This window comes from Mustela nigripes, chromosome 6 (genome assembly GCF_022355385.1).
Source record: "Mustela nigripes isolate SB6536 chromosome 6, MUSNIG.SB6536, whole genome shotgun sequence".
NCBI lineage: Eukaryota > Metazoa > Chordata > Mammalia > Carnivora > Mustelidae > Mustela > Mustela nigripes.
In genome coordinates this window covers 108613048-108637769 of record NC_081562.1, presented here as the reverse complement: position 1 = coordinate 108637769, position 24722 = coordinate 108613048, and the positions used below count along the sequence as shown (strand labels likewise).

At 56.0% G+C, this 24722-nt stretch overlaps 1 protein-coding gene across 3 annotated transcripts in view; it reads left to right on the top strand.

Moving 5' to 3' along the window:
- The window catches only part of DIP2C (disco interacting protein 2 homolog C), a 345413-nt gene that overhangs the window by 248550 nt on the left and 72141 nt on the right, over nucleotides 1-24722 (top strand). For all 3 annotated transcript variants that reach the window (XM_059403972.1, XM_059403973.1, XM_059403974.1), the window contains 7 exons: nucleotides 14066-14205; nucleotides 15121-15257; nucleotides 16329-16537; nucleotides 17641-17755; nucleotides 18220-18421; nucleotides 22872-22981; nucleotides 24142-24222. In XM_059403972.1, coding sequence (XP_059259955.1) covers nucleotides 14066-14205; nucleotides 15121-15257; nucleotides 16329-16537; nucleotides 17641-17755; nucleotides 18220-18421; nucleotides 22872-22981; nucleotides 24142-24222 — 994 coding nt within the window. The remainder of the gene's footprint in view (nucleotides 1-14065; nucleotides 14206-15120; nucleotides 15258-16328; nucleotides 16538-17640; nucleotides 17756-18219; nucleotides 18422-22871; nucleotides 22982-24141; nucleotides 24223-24722) is intronic.

Below are 24722 nucleotides of genomic sequence, written 5' to 3'. Positions count from 1 at the left end.
AAGAAAGGTCTCAGGTACACAACCTAACCCTACACCTAAAGGAGCTGGAGAAAGAACAAGAAAGAAACCCTAAGCCAAGCAGGAGAAGAGAAATAAAGATCAGAGCAGAAATCAATGAAATAGAAACCAAAAAAAAAATAAATAAATAAATAAAAAATTAAAAAAATAGAACAAATCAACGAAACTAGGAGCTGCTTCTTTGAAAGAATTAATAAAATTGATAAACCCGTGGTCTGACTTATCAAAAGGAAAAGAGAGAGGACCCAAATAAATAAAATCATGAATGAAAGAGGAGAGATCACAACTAACACCAAATAAATACAAACAATTATAAAAACATACTATGATCAACTCTACGCCAACAAATTTGACAATCTGGAAGAAATGGATGCATTCCTAGAAACATATAAACTACCACAACTGAACCAGGAAGAAATAGAAAGCCCGAACAGACCCATAACCAGTAAGGAGATTGAAACAGTCATTAAAAATCTCCAAACAAACAAAAGCCCAGGGCCAGACAGCTTCCCGGGGGAATTCTACCAAACATTTAAAGAAGAACTAATTCCTATTCTCCTGAAACTGTTCCAAAAAATAGAAATGGAAGGAAAACTTCCAAACTCATTTTATGAGACCAGCACCACCTTGATCCCAAAACCAGACAAGGATCCCATCAAAAAAGAGAGCTATAGACCAATATCCTTGATGAACACAGATGCGAAAATTCTCACCAAAATACTAGCCAATAGGATTCAACAGTACATTAAAAGGATTATTCACCACGACCAAGTGGGGTTTATTCCAGGGCTGCAAGGTTGGTCCAACATCCGCAAATCAGTCAATGTGATACAACACATCAATAAAAGAAAGAACCAGAACCATATGATACTTTCAATAGATGCTGAAAAAGCATTTGACAAAGTGCAGCATCCCTTCCTGATCAAAACTCTTCAAAGTGTAGGGATAGAGGGCACATACCTCAATATCATCAAAGCCATCTATGAAAAACCCACCGCAAATATCATTCTCAATGGAGAAAAACTGAAGGCTTTTCTGTTAAGGTCAGGAACACGGCAGGGATGTCCATTATCACCACTGCTATTCAACATAGTACTAGAGGTCCTAGCCTCAGCAATCAGACAACAAAAGGAAATTAAAGGCATCCAAATCGGCAAAGAATAAGTCAAATTATCACTCTTCACAGATGATATGATACTATATGTGGAAAACCCAAAAGACTCCACTCCAAAACTGCTAGAACTTGTACAGGAATTCAGTAAAGTGTCAGGATATAAAATCAATGCACAGAAATCAGTTGCATTTCTCTACACCAACAGCAAGACAGAAGAAAGAGAAATTAAGGAGTCAATCCCATTTACAATTGCATCCAAAACCATAAGATACCTAGGAATAAACCTAACCAAAGAGGCTCAGAATCTATACTCAGAAAGCTATAAAGTACTCATGAAAGAAATTGAGGGAGACACAAAGAAATGGAAAAATGTTCCATGCTCCTGGATTGGAAGAATAAATATTGTGAAAATGTCTATGCTACCTAAAGCAATCTACACATTTAATGCAATTCCTATCAAAGTACCATCCATTTTTTTCAAAGAAGTGGAACAAATAATTCTAAAATTTATATGGAACCAGAAAAGACCTCGAAGAGCCAAAGGGATATTGAAAAAGAAATCCAAAGTTGGTGGCATCACAATTCCGGACTTCAAGCTCTATTACAAAGCTGTCATCATCAAGACAGTATGGTACTGGCACAAAAACAGACACATAGATCAATGGAACAGAATAGAGAGCACAGAAATAGACCCTCAACTCTACAGTCAACTAATCTTCGACAAAGCAGGAAAGAATGTCCAATGGAAAAAAGACAGCCTCTTCAATAAATGGTGCTGGGAAAATTGGACAGCCACATGCAGAAAAATGAAATTGGACCATTTCCTTACACCACACACGAAAATAGACTCAAAATGGATGAAGGACCTCAATGTGCGAAAGGCATCCATCAAAATCCTTGAGGAGAACACAGGCAGCAACCTCTTCGATCTTAGCCGCAGCCACATCTTCCTAGGAACATTGCCAAAGGCAAGGGAAGCAACGGCAAAAATGAACTATTGGGATTTCATCAAGATCAAAAGCTTTTGCACAGCAAAGGAAACAGTTAACAAAATCAAAAGACAACTGACAGAATGGGAGAAGATATTTGCAAATGACATATCAGATAAAGGGCTAGTGTCCAGGATCTATAAAGAACTTAGTAAACTCAACACCCAAAGAACAAATAATCCAATCAAGAAATGGGCAGAGGACATGAACAGACATTTCTGCAAAGAAGACATCCAGATGGCCAACAGACACATGAAAAAGTGCTCCGTATCACTCGGCATCAGGGAAATACAAATCAAAACCACAATGAGATATCACCTCACACCAGTCAGAATGGCTAAAATCAACAAGTCAGGAAATGACAGATGCTGGCGAGGATGCGGAGAAAGGGGAACCCACCTACACTGTTGGTGGGAACGCAAGCTGGTGCAGCCACTCTGGAAAACAGCATGGAGGTTCCTCAAAAAGTTGAAAATAGAACTGCCCTATGACCCAGCAATTGCACTACTGGGTATTTACCCTAAAGATACAAACGTAGTGATTCAAAGGGGCACGTGCACCCGAATGTTTATAGCAGCAATGTCCACAATAGCCAAACTATGGAAAGAACCTAGCTGTCCATCAACAGATGAATGGATCAAGAAGATGTGGTATATATACACAATGGAATACTATGCAGCCATCAAAAGAAATGAAATCTTGCCATTTGCGACAACATGGATGGAACTAGAGCGTATCATGCTTAGCGAAATAAGTCAAGCGGAGAAAGACAACTATCATATGATCTCCCTGATATGAGGAAGTGGTGATGCAACATGGGGGCTTAAGTGGGTACGAGAAGAATCAATGAAACAAGATGGGATTGGGAGGGAGACAAACCATAAGTGACTCTTAAACTCACAAAACAAACTGAGGGTTGCCGGGGGGAGGGGCTTTGGGAGAAGGGGGGTGGGATTATGGACACTGGGGAGGGTATGTGCTTTGGTGAGTGCTGTGAAGTGTGTAAACCTGGTGATTCACAGACCTGTACCCTGGGGATAAAAATATATGTTTATAAAAAATAAAAAATTAAAAAATAATAATAAAAAAAAAATAAAGTTGTCTCCGTCTGGAGGCTCGCCCAGAGCTCTTTCTCTACATGAAGACACCATCTTCTCCCAGAGAGTCCCAGGTTCGCTGGCGCCTTCCGGGTCTCTCTGCAGACCTGCCACCCGCTCAGTGCTCGAGAACCAGGTGTGTGTGTTCACTGCGCGTGGCACAGGTGTGCGAGGGAAAGTGGCGACTGTCGCTGGGACCCACTTGCCGTGAGCGGAACCCCATTCCCGCCTCACGTGGGTCAGTGGTGGCTCGTGTGTTGGCCTCTGGCAGGGGAGCAAGGTTGCTCCAGAGGGACAGCCGAACCAGACATCGTCTGCGCTGTCCTATCCTTGCCGAAGCTGTGATGGTTTAAATGTGTCCACTCGTTTTGCTGTGACATTTGGGCTGCCTGTTTCAGAGTAAAGATATGAGCCCGGTCCTTGGGCATGGCCCGGTGTGTCCTGCCGGCTCTCGACAACGGTGTGCTGGCCCCGGGCCTCACGGTCACTCCTGCGGACAGTGCAGTGTGACCCCTGCCACGTTGCTCCTGCATAAAGCGAGGGGCCGTAAGATACACGGGAAAAGGTCTAGTTTTAACGCTAAAGTATTTGTGTTTTGCTCCTGACATATTGGTTAGAGACAAACAAAAATAACTTTGGAAAAGATCTTTATCGGCAGTAGAGAGCCGTTAAACATTATGGTTTCACAAGCACGTAAATGTCCGCTCCGTTTGCACCGTCCTTCTCGGTTTCACACCCGTCCGTATCCGTGACCAAAACTGAAGTAGAATGATATTTTCAAAATCTGGACAAAAACCCCGCAGAGATGCCCGAAATGAAGGCGCAGGCCGCAGGTGGTGTTGGAAGTCGTGCTGCGTTCCTTGAAACCAGTCGTTTGGGACTGTGCCCACGTGGTCTTGGCTGAGCCTTCGTGTCCTGGAGACACCCTGGGTCCCGGGGAAACATAGCCTCTGATGGCGTGCTCGTGCCCAGAGCGGCCCCGGAACACAGCACTCTGCTCAGCCCTGGTTCACGCAGGCGAGGATCCATGACGTCTGGGCCCGAAGCCGCAGACGGGCCTCCCCCGTGCTGAGAAGCTGCGTGGTGGCTCGTGCCCCCGGGGGCCTTGGGGTGATGGAGTCACAAACTGTGTCCTCGCCGTTCCCTCCGGGAGAGAATCCGTGGGTCCCGTGGACACAGTCCAGGCTGTGCTGTGAAAGGGGCCGCCGGGTGGGTTCCCCGATGCTCTGGTGTCCCCCGTGCATTGTCTCCTGGAGCAGTAAGAGTCAGGGCACTTCAGAGTGTCATCGTGATCTCAGGGCCACCTTATGCACCAGGAAAGGCAGGTCTTTTCAGCGGCTGACTCTGCCATGTCCCCGTGGACCAGTCCTTTGAGACACTCGATTTTTCCACTTGCCAAGAATAGATGTGAACAGTGTGTATGCTAACGTGTGTGCACACACTCCCTGGTCCGCACTGTGAACACGTGCATCTGCTCACACGTGTGCTCACACGTGTGCAGACTCCCCAGTCCCTGATATGAAGACACGTGTCCGCTAACATGTGTGCACACACTCCGCGGTCCCTGGTGTGAACACATGTGTCTGCTAACACGAGTGCACACACACCCGGTCCCTGGTGTGAGCACGCAGATCTGCTATCACGTGTGCACTCCCCCGGGTCCCCCGCCCCGGCCGTCAGCCCTTGGCCCAGCAGTCGGAGCCCTTGTGCCCCAGTGCAGGCCGTGTCACGTCTCTCCTCCCACCAAGACTTCGGGGAGACACAGGACTGTGCAGAGCCTGGACACTGATGTCCGTGTTGTGACTCTGGCCGCTCTACTGTGGAAAGGGGGGTGGCAGGCAGAGTGGAACTGGATTTCAGTGCACCCTGCCCGGGTCACGTGTGCCCCACGTTCCTTCAGAGGAAGCTGTGGACGCACGGCCCGGCCCTCCGGCTGCCCCGGCTCCCTACGGCCTGGCCCCTCAGTGGCAGCTGGCCTGCAGGGGTGCTGGGGCTCCGAGGCCTGGCCGTGCTCTCTCCCTCCCTCTGCACAGCCTTTGCCGGCGTCCCGACCGCAGTCCTCCGGGCTCGTCGCCCTCCTTAAGGTTCACACCTTCTCCCATGCTTTGGGACTTACTGGTGTCTCCGTGGCTCGTCCGTCCCAGCCCCATGAGCACTTTGTAACTAGAGCCGTGAGGGACAGATGCCCAGCGCATGCAGGTCCTGCTCACAGGCATCCTGGTGAGAGCAGCGCATGCCCGTGAGCCGGCCGGTTTCTAGCTCCAGGGAGTCGTGTGTGTGCCCGTCGGCCAGCTGCGCTGCACACAGCAGGCCCGGCGCCACTCCGGGCCTGTGGTTTGGTGTCGTGTTCTGGTCGTCCACTGAGACAGCAGCAGCAGGAGAGCCGTGTCCTTACTGCCAACTGCACGTCCCCCTCCGCGCCCCAGGGTGGGTCCCGAGATAATGGGTGGAGGTCAGACAGGAGGTCTTGGGCAGCAGCCTGCGTGCGTCCACACTGATGCGCTAACACGCGTGCGGAGAGGGCAGCTCAGGACCCCAGAGCAGGGGTGGGAGATCTTACGTACCCCAGGGTGTAAGTCGCTACGGAGGAGGCCGTGGATGGTCAGGAGTTCCTGAGAACAGAGACGTGAGCACAGGTAGTGCCCTCGGCCCTGCCGGGCTCTGAGCGAGTGTCCCCCAGAGCCCCGCCCGGGGCTCCCACCCCGTTGGCTGGGACGTCTCAGCGCCCGTGTGCTCCGCGGGGGGCGTCTCTCCCAGGCTCACAGGTAGATTGGGACAGGAAGACAAAGGAGCCCAGGTACACTCGTAGTGTTCTCCATAGAATTAGGAGTGATGGCGTGACCCAAATCAAGACAGACCTCTGGCTGCGGCGGCTGTCCCCCTTCTGTTCCCTTGCTGGGTGCCGTTCTGCAGTCTGATGGCTGTCCCCGTCCATGTGAGACACTCCTGCACACCGCTGGCCCCACGGATGAAGCCGCCACCGTGAGCCCTGAGTGGGGGTGAGTGTGGATGGCGAGGACTGGTGGTCAGTCCAGAGAGGAGGGGGTGCTCACGTGCAGAACCTGCTTCCTTCGCTGACCAGTCCTATGTAAGACATTTTCAAACAGGACAGAAGTAGCTTCTCTTGAATTTTATGAGCACGTCCCTCTCTGAGTCAGAAAACCCCCGTTCCCGGTGTTGGACGTGAACGACCGTCCACGCAGAGGTTGGGACAGACTTTTGTTTCGCAAACAAGCCCACACACGTAGCTTCCCACTGGCTGATTTCTTCCCCAAGCACAGGGACACTTGGAAATGTCCGTGCCTGCACAGTAGAAGCCGGGTGAGAGGCGAGGCCGCCTCCTTCGTCCCTTTCAAGCTGCTCTGAGCAGGGGTCGGGGCGGCCGGTCCACGGCCCTGTGGTCCAGGGGGCGACAGAATGGGCGCTCGGTTGCATGTCTTCCCCGAGCCCAGCGTAGGAGCGGCTACAGCCTCTAAGTCTGTTTCTGCTTGTTGGCTGATTTACAAAGAAAAAAGTATCTGGCTGCCAGTTCGCCTGATTTTGTTGGAAAGAAAAGTCGGCCCCCTTCAAGGGAGCTCTGATGACCCCTCGTTCCGGTGGGTTTGAGGACTGACATTCCCCTTTCTTCTCTCGTCCTGGGCTTAGTAACCCTCCCAGGACAGCTGAGCTGGGAAACGAAGAAGACCCTGGACTTGGGCGAGCCCAGCCTTTAGGGACAAAACCCAGTTACTGCACGAGGCCAGTACTGAAGATGACACTGGACATGTGTCCCGTTAGTCACACCAGTGGGGCATTTAGTCTGTGGTTTCCTTCTGTGAGACGCATATGTGGACCAGCCAGCCGCGTGGCTATGGAGGAACCGCCAGGCGCCCGTGGGCCTGCACCGTGCCGGGACAGCTGGGCACATCCGTCAGCCCCTCTGGCCGTTCTGAGCTGGCCTGTGCAGAGCAGAGAGCTGGACGTCACAGGCCGGTGACCATGGATGTTCATTATCCTGACGTCCCTCCTCCGGTCAGCAGGAGAACTCCTGTCACCAACACCACAGTGAGTGCGTTGGAAGGTTTTGGGGCTCCGAGTTTTCAGCAGGATTCTCAGACATCCCACTTGAAACACAAGCAGGGTGCGGAGCTGGTCCTGAGAGCCAGCCCTAGACTCTGGCCGTTGTCTGGGAACAGCAGCTGGAGCCCTGCTTCCTCTCCAGCCTCGTGTTGCCACAGTATTTAATCGTCTTTCCTTTTAAGCTGTCACCATCCAGGTCTATGTTGTGTGTTTCCTTTTTCTTTGAGGGTTATTTTAAAAATTAAATATATTGGAGAAATAGGACTTTATGATGTGTAAACGTATCTGTGAAATTGTTTTCAAAGGGCAAATTGTAAAATGAAAACCAGCGAATGATCTTCTGGTCCTGTGTATCCCTGGGATGCTGTCTGGTTCTGTTTCCGCGTCTGGAATGCAGAGGAAAGAACCCACTTAAAAAAAAAAAAATTATTTATTTATTTGACAGAGATCACAAGTAGGCAGAGAGGCAGCAGAGAGAGAGGGGGAGGAAGCAGGCTCCCCGCTGAGCAGAGAGCCTGATGTGGGGCTCGATCCCAGGACCCTGAGATGATGACCTGAGCCGAAGGCAGAGGCTCAACCCACTGAGCCATCCAGATGCCCCAAGAACTCACTTTTTAAAGCTATGTTGTGGTAGTGTTGCTTAAACCAAGAAAGTGTTCTGCGGCTCTTTAACCACAAGGTATCATTTCAATGCCTTGAAGCATTCGCAGTGAAAGCTAATAATTATGTAAAGCAATAATTAAATTGGCGATTCCAGAGGAGACCAGAGATGCCCCTTTGCCACCCGAATCATTTTGCATGTTGAAAACGTCCCCCCGGACATTAGAAAATGGGAGGACCCAAGGGAAGGACCCGGCACCGGGTGCACATCTAGAGTCCGACTCGGACCGCCCCGCCCGAGGCACTCCAGCCAGGGTAGCTGAGGAGCCTGTGAATTTTAGTGGGATTTTCAGAAACGGCTTGGACTGCCCCAAGAAAGGCAACTGTGGAGATCCATGATCTTATTCTTGTAACACGAGAGTAAATACATTGTTGGTGATTTTAATCCGGAAGTTTTGAACTTAGGTACAGTTTTAGAACTTCTTTGGGTATAAAAATGTTGGCAGATGAGACTCCGCATCCCTAACCGGCAATGTGGCGTGACTCAGAATGTGGAAGAGCCAAGCGACCAGAGTGCCTCGTGCGGGCTGTCCGCCCTGCTCACCCGCAGGAGTGCGTCCCGCCCCGTTTTGTGTTTGGTCGGACGGTGACCGGCGCACGCTGCGGTCCAGGTATCTGTCCCACACGCAGAGACCAGGGCCAGTTCCCCGCAGGTGCGCGCCGAGCGCCTGCCCGGAGACACAGCCAAGAGCCCGGGGGAGAGCTCAGCTTGCACACAGCTTGTGGGGCAGATCCGGTTCCTGGCTGAGAGGAAGAAGCGCCTCTGACGGTCTCTCCAGCAAGAAAGAACCTGAAGCCACAGACCGGTGGGTGGATGTGACAGCGGCGGAGAAAACGGCCCCTTCTCGCGCTACAGACCTCTTCAGGCAGGTGCTTTTTAGTAAGTGGTTCTTGCTCTAGCCAGAGAGAGGGGAAGAAAATGCCTCGCTGCTCGGAGGGGCGCCGCGTCGATCCTGTGTCTTTCCCTGTCGTGAGCCTTCCGTGCGGGCGTCTGCTGTGTTGTGCACAGGCTCTCACGCTGAGCACTGACGGGGGAGCACATGCATGGATTTGACTGGATTTCTTCTAAAATCCACGTTCCCAGAGTGTTCCCTGAAAATGTTATTTCCGTTAAAACAGAAATAACCCCCGCAGAGTCTGTGGCTCCGCACCCTTCGCAGGGCATTTCCACCTGCCGCTGTTATTTTCTCGGGGCGGCCGCTGCAGTACGTGAGCTCACGCGCGTCTGCAGAAGAACGTCCACTGCGGACGGCAGGGCCAGACACGCGCAGCAGGGCCGCTCCCCCACGAGGGACGCCCTCTGTCCACAAAGGAGGACCTCACTGGTCAGCGGCCGGAAAGTGGTCCCTCGCTGACACACGCAGATGGCAGCGTAGCAGCGTCTTCCGCAGGGAGCTGTGTTCCAGGAGGCGCTCTGATGCCCGTGCATAACCCGCGTGTACTCCTGTGTGTGCAGCTGGCATGTGCATCCAGACCGTGTGTCCAGCGGTGCGTGCACCCCACGTGGGCACCGATGGCTCCATATGCTCTGTGTCCAGTGAGGCCAGCACAGCACCCAGTGGATTTCAGAGTCTGCTGTGTAGCGTGGCACAGTGCCTCCTTCAGGCCTCAGAGTCCGTGTCCGTGGGGGGCATGAGTGCCATGCCACGTCATGGCCACGTGAACGGCACGTGAGTCTGTACACGTAGAACCTCTGTATGACTCGTGGGAGAACTCAGGCGTCGGCTCACGTCAGTGTTACTGCAGCGACATCATGTGTGCTTGGGCGTGTGTGTTCTATGACAATGGGCTGTGAATGCAGAAATGTTGTAGCAAGTCCTGGTGTCGGCAGAGGAGCGGCTCTCTCCTGAGGCTTCGCTCCCTTTGCTCTCTGGGTGTTTCTCAGTCGACCGTCTCTGGAGCTGGAGGTTGCCTCCATCCGAGGGACCCAAGGAAGGATCTTCGCCGTTGTGCTTGCAGAAGGCTTCAGGGAGAGGCCGCGGGGCTGAAGCCTTGGAGATGCGGGGGCCACTTCTCCATAAACCCCCGGGAAGGGAGGTCGTCCAGATGCCTTACCCCTTCCTTCCCTGCGTTTCTTTCCCCTTGGTGTGGTTGTGAGCGCGGCCAGGGGTGGCAAAGTGCAGGTGTGTTCCCTGAGACTTCGAGGACATACGTCTCAGGTGTCACAGAGCGTGACCACCTGAGGGTTGTCTAGCGTTTATCCAGGTGGGACACCCATGACAGGTAAGCGGCAGGTGTGCGCGCTATCCCGGTGAAGCCCCTGGCCGTCAGGAGCATTCCCATGGCCGGGCTGGTGTGCACCTCTGTCCTCCGTGTGTTAACTTGGGCCGTCCTGCAGTAGCTGTGATTACAGGGTGAGCCACACACAGCTGCGTGTTACCCTCCTGCCGTATTCCTGAGCACGAAGACTCTGCGCCCAGAGAGTTGCTGGGATGTTCCCGCTTCCGCGACACCAGAGCTTCCATCGCGGCCTTGAACCCTGAGGCTGACGGGAGGGCCAGGCTCCCCCCACCCTGGCTCAGCTTCCCGGGTCTGATCATAAAACACAGCTTTTTGAAATCTCTGGGAATTCTGCTCATAGGGTCACGTTTTCACTCTCACCTGGTTTAATCTACTGGGACTTTTAATTTCCTAGGAAGGTGTTAATGGAGAGAAAGACAGGCTAGGGTGGTTAAGAACCAAGGGGACACAGACCCAGCCAGCAGCGACAGATGGCCTGGACCCAGCAAGTCAGGAGCCGTCTTAGGGTTGAGGACGGTGTCGGTCTGGGTGTGTGGAGGCAGGACTGCCAGGAAGTGGCCTTCCCCGAGGCCAGATGCGCAGGGTTGGAGGCCAGAGTGAGCTTGACACCTGGGTCTGCCCCTCCGTTGGGCCTGGGGCCGCCCCGCCCCGTTCTCTTCGCCCGTAAGCAGGCAGGATGGTCTGGCCTCCCTCCCGGGGCTGCTGGGAGCAGCCTTGGCACGTGAAGTATTACGGCCGCGTCCGGCGTGGGACCGCGCCGCATGCACGGTAAATCAGAAGGCGATACCCCTCGTGGGAAGGGGCATGTCTGGGCAGCTGCTCCGGTGTCGTTCGTGTTCTAAACGTCGCTGCTTCTCTAGAGGGAACTTGCCGCAGTATTGCCGATTACATACCAGTGGAATAAGATGCGCGATCGCGTGTCACCAAACACCTCCCGCAGCTAGGACAGGGCGGTGGACGGACCCGCTCTGCGTCCCCCAGGGGTCACACACGCACACATGGGAGGCCCCGCGAGCTCTGCCGGGGAGAGAGCAGGACGAGATGAACGTGCTTGTTGGGGAGCTGCCGTTCTCTGGGTACAGACGTGTTTGTGCGGCTCCTGTTGCAGTGCGTGCGGAAGTGCCGGAGGCTCTCTGGTGGTGGCTGCCCGAGAGGCGGGGGCACGGGCTGAGCTGAGCACACACAGGCGCTCTTGCTGGGACTCCCGGAGCCTCACGCATCCACGGGGACGCCGTCCTTGTGTTTCACACACAGCGTTGGCTCTGAAGTTTCCTCAAAAGGAGAGTGTGCTGTGGGGAGAGGGGATGGGAGGTGTCTGCGTCGGGACACGGGCTGTGCTGTTGGTCTGGGTCCCTCCGAGCCCCCCGGGGGCGCAGACGACCAGGTTCACATACCCGTGCCTCGGTTCCTGGTCTGTACGGTGGAGGGTGGGGCAGGCGGGCGTGCCCCGTGCTGAGCCCGTGTGCGTGGGGCGTGGAGCGCTGGCCACGGAGAGGCGGGGGCCGCGTGGAGCTCGGGCGGGAGGGCCTGGGCTGCTTGCGGAGCAGGAACGCTGCCACCTGGGACTGGGGGACCTTGTCGGCGGGGTGACCTGCAAGCCAAGGACCGTGTCCCAGGGACTCGCGTGCTTCTCTTCCAACTGTTTAAGTGTCCTTCGTCCGCAGAGGAGAGAGTCTGGGCTCGGAGTTTTCTGTGACCCGCGAGGGACTCTGTTAGACGAGTGCAAAGCAGCAGGTCGGAGTAATGCGACGGAGTCCTTGTTTCTGTGGTGTCGGTTTGTAAACACGACTGACGACCCTCTCAGCAAACGCAGAGCTGGGCCGCCGGAGTCTCGCTTCCCGCTTGCTGTTCTGGAACGTAGGGAAGCAGGTGCCGTCACCACGAGGACAGGACGTGCATCCGTGACTCTCATGGGCGCCTGTCGCTCCCAGCGCTTGTGGGTGGCTGGTCTCGGTCGCCGCCGACCCAGTGCTCCCGGCCACTCCTGCATTCTGCCTCTGTGCCTTCTGCAACTGCGTGCGCACACCTTTGAGCCCTGTTGTGTGGTGTGTCCGTGTCCAGGGCTGTCATAACTGCCTTGTGCTGGGGGCGTGGGAATGGGGACACTGTTGTCTCGGGTCTTGGGGCATCTGCCGGGCGGGGGCTCCCAGAGGCTCTGGCAGAGCATCTGCACCAGGTCCTCCCACTGCTGGTGCCCGTCGGTGGCTCCGTGGCTGGAGACGCAGCGCCCTGTGGCCACCGTGTCACATACCATCCGTGTCTCCTGCCCCCTAAGGTCGTCGGGTTGTGCCTACTCTAGCCCGTATGACCTCGTCTCAACCAACGGCCTCTGCAAAGGCCCTTTCATACTAATAAGGTCATAGTCGGTGTCCCGGGACCAGGACCGGCCACAGGTTTTGGGGACATAACGCACAGCAGGTACTGAGCCTTTCGGTTCCTGACTGTCATGTCGCGTTCTGCCGAGGACAGAGCACGGGGTCAGGAGTCCTGGCAGCACAGGGCTCCCGTGGGGCTCCTCCTCTCGCTTTACAGAGCAGTTGAGGCTCCAGTGTCCGGGGCTCTTTTCCAGGTCGCTGCCCAGGGACCTTCTAGCTTAGGCAGAGTTTTCTTCTGCGTCTGCTTAGTTCCTTGTTCTTGATGCTTAGCGGATATAACAGTTCAGTTTCCAGACTCTCCTACGCTTCCTTTTTATTATTACTATTTTTTTTGAGAAATTATTGACTCACAGCATAGGCTTCTTTTTTAAACACACCAGTTTCTTGATTCAAATAAGACTTCCTTCTGCACAGTTTAACTTTTATGTTTCCTTATTTATGTTTTTAGGTTCGTTACAAATCTCGATACTGTTTTAAGTCAAATAGCAAACTTCTGTTTGTCCTCCAGCTTTTAGATCCTAAAGCGATGTCGCGCGAGTGCATCGTTACAGCGACAGGCTGGTGCTCACCCAAACCGTGCTCTCACTTAGCTCAGCTCACAGGCAAGGGTCTTTAGCTACTACAGGGATAAAATCCCTGACCTTGGAAATCTTTCACGACTCTGTAGTTGACAGACTGCCTCTCCGGGGGAAAGGGTGCAGCAGTGGACAGAGGGAGACCCACTTGCCCTCAGGAGGCTGCGACTGACGGCCCCGGCGCGTGCCGTGAGGTGGGAGTTGGGGTGTCTGCTTCATGGAGTCCTTGCGCATCTGAGCGGCCCCGGAGGGCGCTGAGGGGAACCCACGGGTTTGCTGCTGCTGCTCGAACCCTGTGGGGACAGGGGCAGGAGCAGGTGTGGAAGGCCCAGGCAGGAGAGGTCTGGGTCCCGGAGGAATGGGAGGGGCTGGCGCGGAGTGAGCGGACATGTGGGGCCCGTGGGCCATGGAGGAGACAGAGGCAGCGACACTGCTTCTTCCCCGGGGCCTCCGCCGCCCTACAGAACGCCTCTCAGCCAGAACCTTCCCCAAGAACTTGTTGTCCGGCATGTAGTGGGACTCTCATTCCAGATTCTGGCCCACGGCGTACATCCGACTCACGGCAGGAGCAGCGGGAGTCTCCACCGACTCTGCTCCCTGCTGCCGACTCTTCTCCGAGACCCGTTCTCCCGCTAGCCACTTCCCACCCTAGAAAATCTGGCCCGGACAGAGCGGGGAGGAGTCAGGCGGTGTTCCTTTCTGACCGCAGGTCTTCACACCACTAAGGTGTTTTAAACTGCTCTGGAAACCCAGAGGTAGGGGTAGTGACATCCTGTGGACGTGGCAGAAGCCTTCCCCGGCGAGCTAGACCGTGGGGCGGCAGGACATTCAGTCTGCACTCAGGAGTCCGTGGGACCCCATCGTGGCTGGCAGCCTCGCCGCGTGTCCTTGCGTGGCCTGTTTGCTTCCGCGTGTTCAGACAGAACTGCTCTTCTAGGCCCACGGACGACAGCAACCAGCCCCCGGGCCGGGGCGTCCTCTCCATGCACGGCCTGACCTATGGCGTCATCCGCGTGGACTCGGAGGAGAAGCTGTCTGTGCTCACCGTGCAGGACGTCGGCCTCGTGATGCCTGGTGGTGAGTGTGGGCCGGGCTGCAGACAGCCTGGGGTGCTGAGGTGGGAGCCCCGGCTGTGGCCGCTGGCTTGTCTGTGGGCCCCGGCCTTCCTACCCGGCGTCCCTGGGCCGTCCACCGTGAATGCGGACGCGACGCTTCCAGCTGAGTTGCTAAGGCCTGTGGTAAAGCGGCCTCAGGGAGCCTGGGGGGCTTCTCTGCCCCCGCCACGCTGGGAACTCATTGTCTTCCTCCCTCGGGGTACCATGGGCCCCGCCGCCCCCCACAGCCCTCCCCACATGCTGGGCCAGGCCGGCACCCAGCCTAGCAACAGACCGTGTGAGAGCCCTGTTGGGGGCCCCTGGGGGAGCAGCCATGCTCGCTCGTAGCGGAAGAGCCTGTTTCTAAAAGTCGTGGACCTGTGCCACAGACGCACCTGCAAGCGGTCAGGGCGGCGCCAGCTGTCGCTGGACACACACCCCACCTCCCGGAACGCTGGCTCCGGGCCCGGATGGACTCGAGCTCTGTGCTGGGAGCTGGGGTGTGTGCGGTACAGAAGCGCCATGGGCAGCCGGGGACCCGGGGCGTCGGCCACACATCCTCCGCGTCTGCGAGCGGAAGTCACTCCCCTTAACTGTGATTCACCTGTTCAGTTAGTCACTAACATCACAGCAACAGGACTGGACATTCTTCTATTACGGGAAAATTCAGGACGTGCTGCAGGGACCATGCGTGCCCGGCCCCCTTGGATACACACCCGTGTTCCAGACGCTGTCTCTGCGCCCCCCATTCCTCAGTCCCTGTTTCTGTCTCTCTGTCCCCCTCACCACCGTCCCTATCTGTCTGTCTCCCTCGGCTTCCGTCCCGGCCTGTCCGTCTGTCTCCCTTGCTCTCTGTCCCTCGCTCTAACATGATCCGTGCGTCCGGTCTTGCTTTCAGCCATTATGTGTGCTGTGAAGCCGGACGGAATCCCTCAGCTCTGCAGAACGGATGAGATCGGGGAGCTCTGCGTGTGCGCCATCGCGACGGGCACGTCCTACTACGGCCTCTCGGGCATGACCAAGAACACCTTCGAGGTAGGTTCGCGGGGCTCCTTCCGGGGTCCTGCAGGTGTGCAGACGCGAACGAGCTGGCAGTGTCTTGATGGAACGTGTTCATTGTAACTAAAATGGTCTCACTTTTTGCTGCCAGTTATATAATTTTCAGTAAATTTGACTTCTCAGCATTTCTCACTCTGTAGCCAATGTTGGGAAAGGATCTTTGCAAAGGGTCTTCTGTATATATCGCTGTTCCCAGGTTTGCCCGTTTACTAAGTGCTGCCAAGACACCGCAGGTCGGGGGCCGGGCACACCCGTCCTGGTCTCACCGGGGCCCCCACGGCCTCCCTGCCATGGCCAGGTGTGAACACACACACGTGGCAGGAGCCAGTGTGTGCGTGTGCACGATGTCCGCCAGCGTGTGTGGCTCATGGTTCGATTCCACACAGGCCTCGCTCGCCCGCGGGTCATGGTACATTCGCGCCCATCCGCCATGTTCCCGGAGCTGACCTCACCTGCGCAGGTGGTACCTTACCCTTGGAGGGGCGCACGCAGAGGACCTCATGCATGGGAGACGGGGGTGTCTGGAGACCCGTCTCTTCCATTCAGAACACACCGTAACGTGCTGCCTGGTGCACACGTCTTGGTGCAATGTGGACTCGAGTTTCCAAAATGTCCCTAGAACCCCCTCCCCGGCTCTGCGACGTCCCCACAGGCTCTGAGGACCGGGTGTGGACTCGGTGCCCCAAGATTGGTTTCCTTTCTCATGTCGTCCTGATAAGGAAGCACTGATGAACATGGGTCATTTGACAACCTGTAAAACGCGTTTTCAGTTTTCCGTTTATCAGTTCGATGCTGTGGATTTAAAACAGAAGAACCGATTAGTGTTCATTAGACAATCGTCACGTAGCACTTTTTGGGTTCGGAAGCCCTAGAAGGAAGCCAGTGGGCGGCCTGCCTGCGGGCAGAGGGGGACAGTAGGGGCGGGGGGCGGGGGCACTGCTTTCTGCAAGGCATCACCGCCAGACTATGGCTGGTCGGCCTGGCTCCAGGGAGAGGGGGACGGTGGGCGCCGCCCCCCCCCCACGCTCACAGCTCATGTGTCCGCAGGTGTTTCCCGTGACGAGCTCGGGGGCCCCTGTCGGCGAGTACCCCTTTGTCAGGACGGGCCTACTGGGCTTCGTCGGCCCCGGGGGGCTCGTCTTTGTGGTGGGCAAGATGGACGGACTCATGGTGGTCAGCGGGCGCAGACACAATGCGGACGACATCGTGGCCACAGCGCTGGCCGTGGAGCCCATGAAATTCGTCTACAGGGGAAGGTGGGTGTGCCCTCCGGGAACTCAGCACTCAGTGATTTGCACACAGTGCTTTTTATATAAAAATGCACAAATTCCTTAAGCCTATGGGATGCGGTGACCCCTGACATGCCAAGTAGTTCCGAGAGTCTAGTTTCATAGGAGTATCCTGAGCCCCAGACCTGAGCTTCCATCACCTCCCTCCTTTGTGAAGTAAAAACATTTATTTTTTTTTAAATTTTTTTTTAAAGATTTTATTTATTTACTTGAGAGAGAGACAGTGAGAGAGAGCATGAGTGAGGAGAAGATCAGAGGGAGAAGCAGACTCCCCATGGAGCAGAGAGCCCGATGCGGGACTCGATCCTGGGACTCCGGGATCATGACCTGAGCCGAAGGCAGTCGTCCAACCCACTGAGCCACCCAGGCGTCCCAGTAAAAACATTTATTTAAAAAGCCTATTTTTTAAAGTAAATACACAAAGAAAAGAACCAAATATTCGTCTGGGTGCAGATCACCTAGAAAGACAGAAAGATAACCGTCGAGCCGCAGCCTGTACAGGGAGACGGAGTCCCCGACACGCCCCTTCCCTGCCGGCTTGCACGCTACGTGTTAAGTTCAGGATGTCAGCTCCTGCGTGTTTGGCTAATTTGAAGGAAATCTTGAACTGCTTTCGAGTCTTATTTCCACTTGTCAGGCCGTCGGGAGTAGAGGTGGTAGACACTGGGGTGCTGGGGCCCGTGCTCCTTGTCACGGTGCAGGCTCCAGGGTGCGGGGGCTGCTTTGGGGTCAGACCCCACAAGGCTGTGTCGGCCGAGTGAGACAGGCACGTGGGCAGAAACCCGCCCGTCCCTAATGGAACGTTCCCGCTGACGTGCGGAATGCGACCTCACAGGAGCAAACCCATGTGCGGCTTGCGGGGCTTCCCCCATCTCGGGGCCCGGCAGGCACGTCCTGCAGGGTGGGTGCCCCCCCTGCCCCTGCCACAGCGGCCGCGGCGGGAACTGCGGGCCGCTCTCCGCACGGTTCCCGCTCTGGAGCCGAGGCTGCCTGCCCCTGACCACAGAAGCACCTTGGCCGGCGCGTGTCCCGCGTGTGCCCACCGCGCTCTGCCCTCTCTGTGCCCTCAGGATTGCTGTGTTCTCGGTGACTGTCCTGCATGACGAGAGGATCGTGATTGTGGCCGAGCAGAGGCCGGACTCCACGGAGGAGGACAGCTTCCAGTGGATGAGCAGGGTTCTCCAGGTAGCTCTTCCCACAGCCGGCCCGCCCGCCTCCCTCCCCCCGTCCGTCAGGCTGTGGCCGCCCCCGGCAACGGTGCCCTGTGCTCCCTGAGCCTCCTCCGCCACATCAGAAAGGGCATCGACCGGGAAATGTAACTGCCTGCTTGGAAAGTAACTGAGCAGACGGAGGGTTAGGATCCGGGGTCTGCAAACCTGGCCGCCTCCGTTCACTTGGGGGCGTCACAAGCAACCGGGTTTCTTCTCATCTTGAGGTTGTATTTCCTTGCTCAGGTTCCTTTCTTGGGGCACGCGGTGTTCCACAAATCCCACGTATGGTTAGCCGACGTGCAGGGTTTCGAGAGACAGCCCTTCTCTTGGCGTCGACGCCGCATGCACACGGGGCAGACGGCACTCAGTCTGCATGTTTGCTTCAAGTCCGTCTGTAGTACCTGTGCTCACGTGGTTCCCTCTCTCGTGACTTTCCAGGCAATTGACAGCATCCATCAAGTTGGGGTTTACTGCCTTGCCTTGGTTCCAGCGAACACCCTCCCCAAAACCCCACTCGGCGGGATCCACCTGTCAGAAACGAAGCAGCTCTTCCTGGAGGGCTCACTTCACCCCTGCAATGTCCTGATGTGCCCCCATACCTGTGTCACAAACTTGCCTAAACCTCGACAGAAGCAACCAGGTAGAGCTCACGGGCTGGAGGGTGGTGCGGAGCCCGAGCGGCTCTCAGGAAGCAGGTGCCGTGGGGTCCCTTTCCTGGTCTGCGCGCGCCCAGGGCGTGACCCTGCCCGGCCCAGGGTGCAAAGGGCCCCGCTGGGACAGCACGGTGTGCAGGGGGGCGGGCTGGTGGGGGCCTTTGGGAAGGAGCCCCCGCTTTCCCGGAGGAAGTGCCGACCGTTGGTCTGGCCGGGGAGCCCGGCAGCCTGCCTTGCCTGTGCGCACGTTACAGTTACACGGGTCCCCCGCGGCTGATTCAAGGGTCAGAGCCACAGAGTTGTGGGAAGCTGCTTGGAGCGTGCTATTGTGTCAAGGTTGTGAGAGTAACTGTGTGCCCACACCTTGTGGTTTGGGGATCTCGTCTGACTTTGTCTTCCTAACAACTGATTGATCATGCTCCTCGCGGTCGCACACGGTTATCAGTGAGAGGGACCCGATCGCAAGCCTGTGGAAGGTGGAGCCGCAGCTCTAACGCCTGCACGCGGACGGGGCTCCCAGGGCCTCTGGGGGGTCACACGGGGGTGGCTGGGCACGGGTGGCGGCTGTGTTCTGGAACAACAGCGGGAGCTTCCGGTGTGGCGGCCATCGTTTCCACGTGTCGCACACATGAACTCCTTCTCACGGAGCCCACGCAGCAGGCACTCTCCTGTCTCCACTCCACGAACGACAGGGTCAGGGAGGGACCCGGCGGCGGTGTTCAGCCATGTCCCGCGTGGCCACGGGGCTGAGTTCGTGGCGTCGGCAGAGGCGGCTGGGTCGCCGTGGGGTGCAGCCCACTTGATGGGAACACAGGGACTGAGGCCCGCACCCTGACGTGGGGCTGGAGGAGGGAGCGGGTGGGCCTGTGTGGTTGAGGTGAGGGTGCTGGTGCCGTGGGGCGGGGACACCTCCCATGAGGGTGCTGGTGCCGTGGGGGGGACACCTCCCATGTAGAGCCGAGGTCGCCTTCGTCCCTTGCTGCTGTCTCTGTGATGCGGACACGGTCACGCGGCGGCTGGAAAGGGCAGCGTTTTCTCTCCTGGGAAGCGTGGATTCTCCAGAAACACGTACAGTCGCTGTCTGCTTTCGGGGCAGACGGCTCTGCGGTTTCCATCTGATTGCCATGCTGTCCCCAGGTCCCTTCCATTCTGGGTTCCCTGAACTAAATACCCTCCTCACTTCTCTTTCCTCTCAGTCATTGCTTTATAGCTTTCCTGCAGGAATCCGTAAAGTCGTAGCTGACGAAGTATCCATTTCTTTAAATTCAGTGGGCACACGGCTTCACGTGGAGAGTCCCCACAACACACAGTATTGCCTTTCCATGGGTGTATCGAAGGGATGAAGAGCCACATCTTTTGTCACCTGTTGTGTCAGAGCACAAGCAGCTGGGGGAGGGAGAGAGCAGAGGCTCCGTCTGGGAGGGGGTGTCTGTGAGTGGACTGGACGGTGGTGGCGGGGCCCCTGGAGGTGTCCTTGTGCACCCTCGGAGCTAGTGGGGGACCCTTGTGGTGTCCTTGTGCACACTTGGAGCAGAGCTGACTGCCCTAGCCCAGTCCCCTGCTCACTTCGATTCATCATCACACACCGCAGCCCCAGGGCCCGGCCACCAGTGGTCCCAGGAGCGGAAAAGCTCATGTGACTCCCACGGGTCATCGTTTGTGAACTCAGGACAGATGTTTATAGGGGCGATGGTTGGCAAATGCATGGTAGTTTCTGGAGCTGCTGGGTCCCTGCCAGATGTCAGGGCTGAGGGAAGAGACCCCGGCGCTCTGCCCGGAGAGCAGTGTCGGAGCACAGAGGACAGGCTGCTTCCTGGGGGAGCGAGCACGGTGGCTGCAGGGGGAGGGGCTGGGTTGTTCACCGACCGCAGCTGCTGCGGGATGAAGGACTGAAGCTTGGTGTGATTCGGTTTAAGGAAACCGTTTTTTAACAATATCTAGTGTCTTATCTTTCTGGTTAAATATTGAAAGTTTATGTAATTCTTAGTCTGAAAAAAACTTTTTAACAAATACTCGGCAGCTGAGAGGTGCTGGTCTACTTCCTCCCTTGGCTGACGACCTGTAACGGGCCTGACGAGTGCATTTCCCTGAAGCCTCAGTTTCCCGGAGCGCAGAGAGGGAGTTGGACCAGGAGGTTTCTGCGGCTCCCTTGGGAGAGACACACTGGGAACAAGCACGCAGAGCCCAAGCAGACAGTTAGTAAGGCTGTTTTTCCTTGAGGGTGTTGCTACAGGCTTCAGTCAGAGCCCCTAACAAGCAGATAAACTGTAGACAAGCCAATTGCCCCTTTTACAAGATGAATTCATTTGCTCCGCTGACAATACATGTACTGAGTATCTTAACTGAGCGCAAGTGTTAAAAGTACCTTTAACCCACCAGGGGGGCCAGCAACAGTATTATAACCGCCCCCCGCAAGGGGAAACCACAGGGCAGCGGTTAGCAGGCCCCGGGATACATTGTATCAGAGCCGAGGGAGGGCCACAGGGGAGGGAAAGGGAGGAGCAGCTGCCAGGCCCTGCTTTCCCCAGGAGGAGCCCTGCTCTGGGCTTCAAATCGCGTGGCAGCCAAGTGTGGCAGGGTGTCTCGCGCACACGGCGACCTCATTCGGCAAGGCCGGGAGAGCCTCAGTTTGGGTAGGGGACAGATTTTACAAGAAAATGCCATAGGAAAGCACCTGTCTCCCAGCCATGCTTGGAAGAGGAGCTTTCTTAAGTCCACGCTGGGGAGAGACTTGAGGTCCGAGCTTTGCATCCAGACAACTCCGGCAGCAACAAGCGTCGAGGAAGGAGGGACCGCCCGCCTGGTCCGGAGGAGTACTGCTCCCCTCGCTTGAATTCTTCACAGAATCACGGAGAATACTTCCGGTCAGCTTAGGCCAGAGTGGAGTCCCGAGACGGTCCCCGCCTCCATGGTCCCCGAGGATGCTTCACCCACAGATCCCGAGCCACGGAGCACAGGGCCGGTCGGTGGGGCTCCGTCCACACAGCAGCAACGGTCACTGTGCACACGTCAGCCTGCCGCACTTGCTTCTCATTCTCTTAACTGTGGAAACACACTTCCTCCTCCAGAATTTCTTTATTAAGAGCCAAGAGAAGAGCTCACGACAAATCAGACATGGGGGAGCAGAGTCTGTAAGGCGTGTTCTGCGGCGACACGGAACCCGGCATCGGGGCTCCCAGACATGGCCTCACATGAGGAAGCCCACGGGAGGAGCCTGGAAACCTGTGTCCGGGGCTGGTCCCAGTTTCGGTCCCGCCTGGAAGCCCCGGGCTTCTCCTGCTTTGCTCTGAGGTTGCACATAGTTCCTGACAGCCCAGGTCCGGGCGGCCGCGTGTGCCCAGAGGAGGACGGGGCTGGCAGCCCTGCCCTTCTCCCCAGGGCGCGCCGGAGGCCGGCCTGCCTGCAGCCACTGGCCGCACACCTCTGCCCACATCTAGACTTCTTGAGCTGTGGACACACAGCTCTCTGTGTGCGATAACACGTGCACCGATGCCCCGACTTCGAAGCCTGTAGGTCGACCTTTGGTAAAGGTCTAATAAGAAGTTGATTCAGTGGGGACTGGCATCTTGGTTATCTCTGCTGCCTCCTTCGCAGTCCGTCCCGTCCGTGCCTGCCCCCCTCCCCTCCTGCTCTCGCGCACTCACGCGACGGCACGGTCCCCTAAAACCGCGAGCCCTCCCCCGTCCACGCACGTTCGTGTGTGATGAAAACAGTGAGTGGCAGCACCCTGAGAAACATAGAGGGTGCCTGCAGTTTCTTGTAGTTAGGAATTTTGAGTTTCTGCAGCTCTTTAAGAAACTTTTTTTCTTTGAAAAAGAAAAGAAAGCTATCAGAGCGGACTGTATCTGCCTTTCTCCCGTGAAAAGAGCGCTGATCATCAAGTCCATAATGGTGTTGTCCGAGGAACTTTGGACGGGAGCCTCTTGGCTCCGCCGTCTGCCTCTCCGCGGGCCTGGCAGAGAGCCCAGAGCGTGCCGTCCGGGAGACGGACAGTGGCCGTGACTGAGCCCTCGGCAGTGTTACAGGACGTGTTTATAAAACCTGCGTAGCACTCTGTGTCCGTGGTCCCTCAGACGGCCGCTGCGGCAACTCGGGCCAGCGCCACACCTGTGGTCCGGAGCCCAGATGGCTGGCAGCGAGATGTGTCTGTGTTCATCCCTTCTCTGCTGCGTCGTTGCTCAGAGACGCTAACCCAGATAGATCCCAGCAACCCCCCAGCGCGACAATAGAGGCAGCGGGATTCGCGAAAGCTTATTTCCAACCTGTAATGGAGACCTTGGAGTTTGCCGTCAGTGCCATTGTTGGGACGCGCTGGAAGCCCTGTTCTAATGAGACTTGCTCAGAGCGTGACCTTTGGAGGGGTTTCCCCAGGGCGGGCGCTACGCCACAGTGGGAGGTGCTGTCGTAAGTTCACCTGTTTCCCCGTGTTCTTTCTAGAAATCGGCCCCGCCTCTGTGATGGTGGGGAACCTGGTGTCTGGGAAGAGGATCGCACAGGCCAGCGGCAGGGACCTGGGCCAGATCGAAGACAATGACCAGGCCCGCAAGGTGAGCGCGAGGCTGGGCAGCTCTCTGCACCCTGTGCCCCCAGGCAGCTGTGTCACTGTCTGCTGGTCCTTGTGTACGGCCGGCCTCTTGCTTCAGGCCTGTCCGTCCAGCAGACGCACCGTATCATCCCCCCAAGGGAGCTCTGTCTGTTGGGGTGCACAGACGGGTGAGCAGAGGCTTGGGGCCAGCATCTGGATGTCTGTCCTGTCCTAGTGTCCCATGACACGTGTTTTTCACCTTCCTGCGAGCTCTGATTTCATGCCCAAACAGCCTCACAGCAACCTGGCTGCAGGGCTTCAGTCTTGTAATTGTTGGAACTCAGGAAAATGTAAATTCACAACCCCGGCTGGGGAACAAGTCATCCTTAACATGTCCGTAGGGGCTGCAGGAGAAATACGGTGCCACACCCACCTTACACAGCATCGGCTTGTCTCCCCATCACAACCTCTCAGACTTGGGGAGTCCGACGAGTCACCGGACAATGGCTCCAGTCTGTGTGAGCTACCAGCAAATGTCACAGAATCAAGCATTTAAAATACTGCCAGTTTGGTAACAAGCAGAATTACGATCACTGAAAGCACTTGGTCACCATGTCCCCATGTCACAGGTCGTTTCTGTTAATGAAGTAGATTAAGGGGTATCTGCGTGTTTCTTATGACGAGGTGGGCTGGTCTTTTCTCGCTAGAGCCCGAGTCTGTGGGATGCATCCAGTCTGTGTGGCTGGCAGTGCTGTTGACCGACCTCGGGGAGTGAGCGTCCTGAAATAGCCAATAGAAGAGAACCCGTTACAAGAACAGGGTCGAACTGATTGTGCCGTTGTGGCCCCCAGAAACCACCCTCTTCTGGAAGCCCAGGAGAAGGGATTTTCTGTGCTGGCGGCTCCGTCTGTAAGGGGAATGCAGGTCTCCCAGCCTGGCCAGATGGCAGGAGACGTCCCTGACCAGGCACAGCACCACTGCCCAGGCGCGTCCAAGTCGGGCACAGTGCCTTCCAAGTCATCCAGGAAAAACCCCGTGAGCGCTGGCTTAGTCTCCCCATTTTGCTCAACAGGCTATCCACGTTCCCCTGCGGGAAAGTGCGCTGCTCTGAGCCACACAGGGTATCTGTGCAGGCACGGTCTGTTCAGACAGCCTGACGCTAACGCCTGTGCTTTGTTCCAGTTCCTTTTCCTGTCGGAGGTCCTGCAGTGGAGGGCGCAGACCACCCCCGACCACGTCCTGTACACGCTGCTCAACTGTAGGGTGAGGCCCATTGCATGCGACTCTGGGGCAGCTTTCTCTTCTTCCCACTCATCCTTTCTCTCCAGTGTTACGTGACGTTCTTCTCATTTATTTGTTGCCTTTTCACACTATTTTAGCAATTTTGGGGGGCGATATCTCCCCCAAAAAACAGGGAACAGTTCAGACCTATGGCACATTTTTGTGTTTACTTTTGTCGGTAAACTACTTCTTTGTGAGTAGAAAGTGAGGCTTTCACTGTAGACTTTCATTCTTAAGGAAGAAAACCGCTTCTGTCTCACAAGCGCGATGAAGGTTTGCGCTGACGTTCCCCGTTGGAAAAGTGAGCTTATCCAGTACCATTCTGCAGGGGACCTTAAGCATGAGACCTTCAGTATGAAAGCAAAGAGTATTAACAATACAAATCAAATGCGAAAGTCTTGATACACCTAACTTTTTTTTGCTCTGGAAGTAAGCCCGACAAGTAGATTTTAAACTTAGTTCTTCCTGACAGGTGTGGGTAT